Below are 10,000 nucleotides of genomic sequence, written 5' to 3'. Positions count from 1 at the left end.
GAAGAGAAGCAGCGAGAGGGTCTAAATATTTATCCTGAGAGGAACTGAACACGATTCAGCCGCCAGATAACAAACTGTCCTGGAGAACGTCTCACACAGAGTCAGTCAGCTGATCTCATCTCATCACCTGCTTACTCTCTCTGGACCCCAACCCTATCTCAGCATCTCACACTCTCCTCTCATACTCCTCTCACTCTCTCTGGATGCTCAACTACTCATCAGCTGCTCACTGAGAGAGACAGAGCGAGAGAGGAGCAGAGAGAGAGAGACAGAGAGAGACAGAGAGAGAGAGAGAGAGAGAGAGAGAGACAGAGAGACAGAGAGAGAGAGAGAGAGAGACAGAGAGAGACAGGGGGGGGGGGGAGAGAGAGAGAGAGAGAGAGAGAGAGAGAGAGAGAGAGACAGACAGAGAGAGAGACAGAGAGAGAGAGAGGGGAGAGAGATGAGAGAGAGAGAGAGAGAGAGAGACGGGAGAGAGAGAGACAGAGAGAGACAGAGAGAGAGAGAGAGAGAGAGAGGAGACGGAGAGAGAGAGAGGAGAGAGAGACAGAGGAGAGAGAGAGAGAGACGGAGAGAGAGAGAGAGAGAGACAGAGAGAGAGAGAGAGAGAGAGAGAGAGACAGAGAGAGACAGGGAGGGAGAGAGAGAGAAATATTCACCTGCTTGGATGTTTTTCTCACTTCCTTCCTCCCTCTTTCCCTCCGTCTGTCCTCCCTCCCCCCTTCTCTCTTTCTTTCCTTCCTCCCTCTTTCCTCATTTCCTTCCTCCATCACCATTTCTTCCTTCCTTCTGTCCTTCCCTTTCTCTCCCTCCCTCCTTCTTTCCTCCCAACCTTCCCCTCTTTCTTTCCTCACCCCTACTTTCTATCCTCCCTCCCTCCCTCCCCTTCCTTCCTTAGGTTTCCTTGGGGGGGGGGGGGAGTAATATGTCAAGAAAAAACTCATGATTTCTCAGATAAACCTTTGTGTCGTCCTTCCGGGTCAAATTAACCCCCGTCTGTTTTGACTGTTCCTTCCCTCCCCTCCTCCATTCCTTCCTCCTTCCTCCCTCCCTTCCTTCCTTCCTCCCTCCTTCCCTCACAGTCATTGTACTGAAAGCTCTGTTATTTATGATTAAATGAATGTTTCAGTAATTTGTCTCTCTTTATTGTCTCTCCCTCTAACTCTAACCCCTGGTTTCTGTGTTCCAGGTGGTTTCCTCTGCAGCTGTTAAAACACTTTCACTTCTTCTTTTCACTCTCACAACTCTTTATTTATAAAGCTGAAGGACGAGGTCTGCAGTTTAATTAAAGACCACACCGGACTGACAGCTGACGGTCACTATGACAGAGAAAACAGGAAGTGGACTTTCAACTTAAAAACCAGAAAGAAAGAACGAAATGAGGAAGCTGCAAAAAACGTTCAGTGGAAAAAAACAGTTAAATAGTTTTTAAGCCTCCTGTTGTCCTCAGGTCAAGGAAGGAAGGAAGGAAGGAAGGAAAGGAGTAGGTAGGTAGGGAAGGAAGGAAAGAGGGAGGGAAGTTAGGAGGAGGGAGGGAGTCAAGGAAGGACAGAAGGGAGTGTCAAGGAAAGACAGAAGGAAGGAAGGAAAGGAGTAGGTAGGTAGGAAGGGAGGAAGGAAGGAAGAGGATGGAAGGAGGGAGGGAGGGAAGTTAGGAGGGAGGGAGGGAGGAAGAAAGGGAAGGACGGAAGAAAAGAAGGAAGGAGGGAAGGAAGGATGGAAGGGAGGAAGCAGGAAGGAAGGAAGGAAGGAGGGAAGGAAGTTAGGATAGAGGAAAGGAAAGGAGGGAGGGAAGGAATGAAGGTAGGAGGGAGGGAGCAAGAAAAGGAGGGGAGGAAAAAGGAAGGGAGGAAGGAAAGAAGGAAGGAAAGGAGGGAGGGAGGAAGAAAAGGAAGGGAGGAAGGAGGGGAGGCAGAAGGAAGGAAAGGAAGGGAGGAAGGAAAGAAGGAGGGAAGAAGGAAGGCTGAGAGTGAGTACAGTGCTTTTATTCTGAAAGTGACACTATGAGAGCAGCTGAGACTGAGTACAGTGCTTTTATTCTGAAAGTGACACTATGAGAGCAGCTGAGAGTGAGTACAGTGCTTTTATTCTGAAAGCGACACTATGAGAGCACTGAGAGTGAGTACAGTGCTTTTATTCTGAAAGTGACACTATGAGAGCGCTGAGAGTGAGTACAGTGCTTTTATTCTGAAAGTGACACTATGAGAGCGCTGAGAGTGAGTACAGTGCTTTTATTCTGAAAGTGACACTATGAGAGCAGCTGAGACTGAGTACAGTGCTTTTATTCTGAAAGTGACACTATGAGAGCAGCTGAGACTGAGTACAGTGCTTTTATTCTGAAAGTGACACTATGAGAGCACTGAGAGTGAGTACAGTGCTTTTATTCTGAAAGTGACACTATGAGGCCGCTGAGAGTGAGTACAGTGCTTTTATTCTGAAAAGGACACTATGAGAGTGCTGAGAGTGAGTACAGTGCTTTTATTCTGAAAGTGACACTATGAGAGTGCTGAGAGTGAGTACAGTGCTTTTATTCTGAAAGCGACACTATGAGAGCGCTGAGAGTGAGTTCAGTGCTTTTATTCTGAAAGTGACACTATGAGAGCAGCTGAGAGTGAGTACAGTGCTTTTATTCTGAAAGTGACACTATGAGAGCGCTGAGAGTGAGTACAGTGCTTTTATTCTGAAAGTGACACTATGAGAGCAGCTGAGAGTGAGTACAGTGCTTTTATTCTGAAAGTGACACTATGAGAGCAGCTGAGAGTGAACCAGAACAGGAAACAATGAGCTGAAACTCAACCATAAAGCTCTGTAAAGCTGAGAGGAAGCTGCAGAGTCTCTGGTTATTATCTGTAGGTTACTAGTCATGGGATGATAACCGGGTTCACCGCAATTTGAAAAAGTCACGATAACCGAAACCACCAAATGTTCTGTCCTACGGTTCCTAAGGTATGAGCTGTTTTTAGTCTGGTCAAAGACAGGAAGTGCTGGTCAGAAATCCCTCAGGTGGTGCAGCTGCAGCGACTATCCGGACCCCTCACGCTGTCATTACAGATTCAGTTTAAATTAACATGTCTGTCTTTATTTTTCTTCCTTTTAGGAACATTTTAGAGCTGTGATCACAACACCACCATACCATGAAACCATGAAACCATGATATCTTTTCTTATGGTTATCATACCGCCTGAATCTCATACCGGCCCATGCCTAGTCTAGACGCTGAAACTCTCTATGAGAAAACATGTTATAGAGATATGTTACTGATACTTTGAGCTGCAGGGTGAGGGTTCATCACTGTGAGAGACGATCACATGATAACCCTAACCCTGAGCAGCTGGTGTAAGAAGTGGAGCGTCTCACCTAAGATGGCCACCACCTCGTCGTCCTGGATGACCTCCAGCGACCCCGACACCACGAAGCAGAGGCTGTCCACGCTCTCCCCGGCGTGGTAGATGAGGTCGCCCGGAGCGCAGTGGATGGTCTGGAACTCCATGGCGAGCGCTCGCAGGCAGCCGTCGCTCGCCAGCCGGAACGCCGGATGTTCCTTAAACACCTTCCTGTTGAGATGCACGCAGATATCTGCTCTCATGTCCTTCGGACAGATCTGAAGAACCTGAGGACCAGAGAGATCATTACTGTAGTACTAGTACTGTAATACTGCATACTACATCACTATAATACTGCAGTACTTTTACTGTAATACTGCATACTACATCACTATAATACTGCAGTACTTTTACTGTAATACTGCATACTACATCACTATAATACTGCAGTACTTTTACTGTAATACTGCATACTACATCACTATAATACTGCAGTACTTTTACTGTAATACTGCATACTACATCACTATAATACTGCAGTACTTTTACTGTAATACTACATACTACATGACTATAATACTGCAGTACTTTTACTGTAATACTGCATACTACATCACTATAATACTGCAGTACTTTTACTGTAATACTGCATACTACATCACTATAATACTGCAGTACTTTTACTGTAATACTGCATACTACATCACTATAATACTGCAGTACTTTTACTGTAATACTGCATACTACATCACTATAATACTGCAGTACTTTTACTGTAATACTGCATACTACATCACTATAATACTGCAGTACTTTTACTGTAATACTGCATACTACATCACTATAATGCTGCAGTACTTTTACTGTAATACTGCATACTACATCACTATAATACTGCAGTACTTTTACTGTAATACTGCATACTACATCACTATAATGCTGCAGTACTTTTACTGTAATACTGCATACTACATCACTATAATACTGCAGTACTTTTACTGTAATACTGCATACTACATCACTCATAATACTGCAGTACTTTTACTGTAATACTGCATACTACATCACTATAATACTGCAGTACTTTTACTGTAATACTGCATACTACATCACTATAATACTGCAGTACTAGTATTGTAATACTGCAGTACTACATCACTATAATACTGCAGTACTAGTATTGTAATACTGCATACTACATCACTATAATACTGTAGTACTTTTACTGTAATACTGCATACTACATCACTATAATACTGCAGTACTTTTACTGTAATACTGCATACTACATCACTCATAATACTGCAGTACTTTTACTGTAATACTGCATACTACATCACTATAATACTGCAGTACTAGTATTGTAATACTGCAGTACTACATCACTATAATACTGCAGTACTAGTATTGTAATACTGCAGTACTACATCACTATAATACTGCAGTACTAGTACTGTAATACTGCAGTACTACATCACTATAATACTGCAGTACTAGTACTGTAATACTGCAGTACTACATCACTATAATACTGCAGTACTAGTACTGTAATACTGCATACTACATCACTATAATACTGCACTACTTTTACTGTAATACTGCATACTACATCACTATAATACTGCAGTACTTTTACTGTAATACTGCATACTACATCACTATAATACTGCAGTACTTTTACTGTAATACTGCATACTACATCACTATAATACTGCAGTACTTTTACTGTAATACTGCATACTACATCACTATAATACTGCAGTACTTTTACTGTAATACTGCATACTACATCACTATAATACTGCAGTACTTTTACTGTAATACTGCATACTACATCACTATAATACTGCAGTACTTTTACTGTAATACTGCATACTACATCACTATAATACTGCAGTACTTTTACTGTAGTACTGCATACTACATCACTATAATACTGTAGTACTTTTACTGTAATACTGCATACTACATCACTATAATACTGCAGTACTTTTACTGTAGTACTGCATACTACATCACTATAATACTGTAGTACTTTTACTGTAATACTGAATACTACATCACTATAATACTGCAGTACTTTTACTGTAATACTGCATACTACATCACTATAATACTGTAGTACTTTTACTGTAATACTGCATACTACATCACTATAATACTGCAGTACTTTTACTGTAATACTACATACTCCATCACTATAATACTGCAGTACTTTTACTGTAATACTGCATACTACATCACTATAATACTGCAGTACTTTTACTGTAATACTGCATACTACATCACTATAATACTGCAGTACTTTTACTGTAATACTGCATACTACATCACTATAATACTGCAGTACTTTTACTATAATACTGCAGTACTTTTACTGTAATACTGCATACTACATCACTATAATACTGCAGTACTTTTACTGTAATACTGCATACTACATCACTATAATACTGTAGTACTTTTACTGTAATACTGCATACTACATCACTATATTGGTTCACATCATATCTCTCTGACCGCACTCAGTTTGTTCAAATCAAGAACCTGAGATCCGGCTCCTCTCCAGTCTCTAGTGGTGTTCCCCAGGGCTCTGTCCTTGGCCCCCTCCTGTTCATTATTTATCTTCTGCCTCTTGGTCACATTCTCAGGAAATTTGACATACAATTCCACTGTTACGCTGATGATACCCAACTCTATCTTTCCACTAAGCCTACTTCCACTCTGCCACCCACAGCTCTATCTGACTGCTTACTGGAAATTAAATCATGGCTCTCACTAAATTTTCTTAAACTTAACGGCGAAAAAACTGAGGTCCTCCTCATTGGTACCAGATCAACCTTAGCAACACTCAACACTTTCTCCATGTCCATCGACAATACCACTGTTCCTCCATCCCCTCAAGTAAAGAGCCTGGGTGTCATCCTGGACAGCACACTATCGTTTGAAGCCAACATCAATAGCGTTACTCGGTCTGCATTCTTCCATCTACGTAACATCAATGGTCTCCGTCCCTCACTTTCACCAACCTGCACTGCTATCCTGGTAAACACCCTGATCACATCTCGTCTGGACTACTGTAACTCTCTCCTCTTTGGTCTTCCGCGGAAATCTCTCCACAAACTCCAACTTGTACAGAACGCAGCCGCTCGTATCATAACTAGAACTCCCTTTATTGAACACATCACTCCTGCTCTGCAGCAACTTCACTGGCTCCCTATCAAATCCCGCATTGACTTTAAGATTCTACTCCTCACATTCAAGATCCTTCACAACCTGGCACCATCATATCTCTCTGAACTTATTCACATCTACACACCTTCTCGAACTCTCCGATCCTCCTCTGCTAACCAGCTCTTCGCTCCATCTGCCAACTTAACCACCATGGGGTCAAGAGCTTTCAGCCGATCTGCCCCTCGCCTATGGAACTCTCTCCCGCCTGACATTCGCACTTCAGACTCTGTCTCTACCTTTAAATCCCGCCTGAAAACACACCTATTCAGAGTGGCCTACTCTATCTCCCATTAACTATGCAATCTTCATTCTTGTTTATTATTATATTAATGCACTTTGAAGTCACGTTCATATTTATTTTCATTTTTATTTATCTATTTTATTTTATTTATTTTCTTTCTTTATTCTTTATCTCTGCACTAAATGTCACCTGATTTGTATTTGTTTGATGTACTGTTTTTGTGTTATATGTGCCTTGTAAGGTGACCTTGAGTGCTTTGAAAGGCGCCTTTAAATAAAATGCATTATTATTATTATTATTATTATTATAATACTGCAGTACTTTTACTGTAATACTGCATACTACATCACTATAATACTGCAGTACTTTTACTGTAATACTGCATACTACATCACTATAATACTGCAGTACTTTTACTGTAATACTGCATACTACATCACTATAATACTGCAGTACTTTTACTGTAATACTGCATACTACATCACTATAGTACTGCAGTACTTTTACTGTAATACTGCATACTACATCACTATAATACTGCAGTACTGTTACCTTGTCAGTGACCTCTGACCTCTGACCTCTGTGTTACCTTGTCAGTGACCTCTGACCTCTGACCTCTGTGTTACCTTGTCGGTGTCGATGCCTCTGGACATGGACCAGGTGGACACGATGTAGTCCATGACCCGCTCGCTGAGGCCTTTGGGGACCTGGTAGAGTTTGAGGAAGTCTCGGACGCTGTTGAGCATCTCGTGGTAGCGGTTGGTGTTGGCGTACATCTGCTGGAAGATGGTGGTGACGTTACCGAAGATGGTGGCGTAAAGCAGCGCTGCAAACAGGAAGGAAGGAAGGAAGGGAGGAGGGAAGGAAGGAAGGAGGGAAGGAAGGAAGGAAGCAGGTTAGTGTTGGATATCAGAGAAGAAACCTGAACAATGGATGGAATGAATGGAAACTGTTCTCAGGTCAGTTGGACGGTGTTTGCTCGTAGCAGGAAGGTCTCAGGTTGGAGATCGTTTCCTCTCGTGTTCATTTTGACACGTTTAACACTTTTATAACTTTTATAAGGAGCCGCTTGGATTACTGTAAAACTCCACAGAAGAAGACAATAAATCAGCTGCAGTCCATCCATCCAGCAGAGCCACATTAAAGTCTTTACAGGCCGTCTGTTAGTTTTCACTCTGACTTTTAAATTGTGTTATTAGTTATAAAGGCTGAGCTGGAGCTTGGCCATCCATCAGAAATGCTTTTAGTTTAAAAAGCAGAAGGAAAACTGAGCGTGAAGCTGCTTCCACACCGTCTGAGGGACTGATACCTTCATCTGTTCACACTGACTCTATAAAGTCTCATTTTAGACTTTATTATTATATTATTTAGATGTTTGTGGAGTTTCATCCTTTAATTTGACATTTTCTTAACTTTTAATCTTCTTATTCAACTCTTTTAAAGTCGGCTTTATTGAATATTTAGTTCAGGGATGTCAAACATGAGGCCCGTGGGCCAGAACCGGCCCGCCAAGGGGTCCAATCAGGCCCAGTACAGTTTGAGGTACTAGTACTTTACTGTAGTACAGTTAGAGGTACTAGTACTTTACTGTAGTACAGTTAGAGGTACTAGTACTTTACTGTTGTACAGTTAGAGGTATTAGTACTTTACTGTTGTACAGTTAGAGGTACTAGTACTTTACTGTAGTACAGTTAAAGGTACTTATACTTTACTGTAGTACAGTTAGAGGTACTTGTACTTTACTGTAGTACAGTTAGAGGTACTAGTACTTTACTGTAGTACAGTCTGAGGTATTAGTACTTTACTGTAGTACAGTTAGAGGTACTAGTACTTTACTGTAGTACAGTCTGAGGTATTAGTACTTTACTGTAGTACAGTTAGCGGTACTAGTACTTTACTGCAGTACTGTTAGAGGTACTAGTACTTTACTGTAGTACAGTTAGAGGTACTTGTACTTTACTGTAGTATGGTTAGAGGTACTTGTACTTTACTGTAGTACAGTTTGAGGTACTTGTACTTTACTGTAGTACAGTTAGAGGTACTAGTACTTTACTGTAGTACAGTTAGAGGTACTAGTACTTTACTGTAGTACAGTGTGTTCCAGTTAAATCAGATAATGAAGATTTATAAAAGATAACAAACAGCAGCAACGTTTCAGCTTCTTACACCAAACACATTTAACCTTCATGTCGTCCTCCCGGGTCAAATTGACCCCATCTGTTTTGACTGTTCCTTCCTTCCTCCCTCTCCCTCCTTCCTTACTTCCTTTCTTCCTTCCTCCTTTCCTTCATTCCTTCCTTCCTTCCTTCCTCCCTCCTTACTCCTTTTCTTCCTCCCTTCCTTCTCTCCTTACTTCCTTCCTTACTCCTTTCCGGGGCGGCTGTGGCTCAGGAGGTAGAGCAGTCGTCCTTCAATTGGAAGATTGGTGGTTCGATTCCCAGCTCCTCCAGTCCACATGTCGATGTGTCCTTGGGCAAGACACTTAACCCCTAATTGCTCCCGTTGCTATGCCAACGGTGTATGAATGTGTATGAATGGTTAGATTCCCCCTGATGAGCAGGTTGGCTCCCTGCGTGGTAGCCCCTGCCATCAGTGTATGAATGTGTGTGAAAGGGTGAATGACTTGTCATGTAAAGCACTTTGAGTGGTCGCACAGACTAGAAAGGCGCTATATAAGTACAGTCCATTTCCTTCCTTACTTCCTTCCTCCCTCTCTCCCTCCTTTCCTTCCTTGACCTGAGGACAACAGGAGGGTTAAAACACATCTGTTTAACTCAGGCAGTAAAACTCAACTCCTCTCCATGTTTTCTTTTCTTTCTTCATTATTTCCTCTCGGCTGCTGCCACACTTTATGGTTTATAATAAAAAGTGTTTTGTGGATGAAAGGAGACTCCTCTGTGGCTGCTCTCTGTGTTTATCGACATTTTAACTGTTGGTGTCTCCTCGGCTCATCAATACAGACTGACTCAGCCCCCCCACCGCCCCCCACCCCTCCCCGCCCCCCCACTCCCCTGTCAGCAGCTTGGACCCGAGGGTCACAGGATCGATGCCGGCCCGTCCACCAGCAGCAGAAACCTGCCGTCATCCTCTGTGACTGCTGACGGTCAGGATCACTGTGACCTTCAGGATCACTGTGACCTTCAGGATCACTGTGACCTTCAGGATCACTGTGACCTTCAGGATCACTGTGACCTTCAGGCTC

The 10,000-nt window shown here is 42.4% G+C and overlaps 1 protein-coding gene across 1 annotated transcript in view; it reads right to left on the bottom strand.

The window, feature by feature from the left end:
• kcnh1b (potassium voltage-gated channel, subfamily H (eag-related), member 1b) overlaps positions 1 to 10,000 on the bottom strand; it is a 115,052-nt gene that overhangs the window by 7,698 nt on the left and 97,354 nt on the right. The window contains 2 exon segments of the mRNA XM_053337629.1: positions 3,358 to 3,610; positions 7,425 to 7,624. Of these exon segments, the coding sequence (XP_053193604.1) occupies positions 3,358 to 3,610; positions 7,425 to 7,624 (453 nt within the window).

The sequence above is a fragment of the Scomber japonicus genome, chromosome 2, assembly GCF_027409825.1.
Source record: "Scomber japonicus isolate fScoJap1 chromosome 2, fScoJap1.pri, whole genome shotgun sequence".
In the NCBI taxonomy this organism is placed as follows: Eukaryota; Metazoa; Chordata; class Actinopteri; order Scombriformes; family Scombridae; genus Scomber; species Scomber japonicus.
The sequence above is the reverse complement of the archived record's forward strand: the minus strand, read 5'-3'. Positions and strand labels throughout refer to the sequence as shown.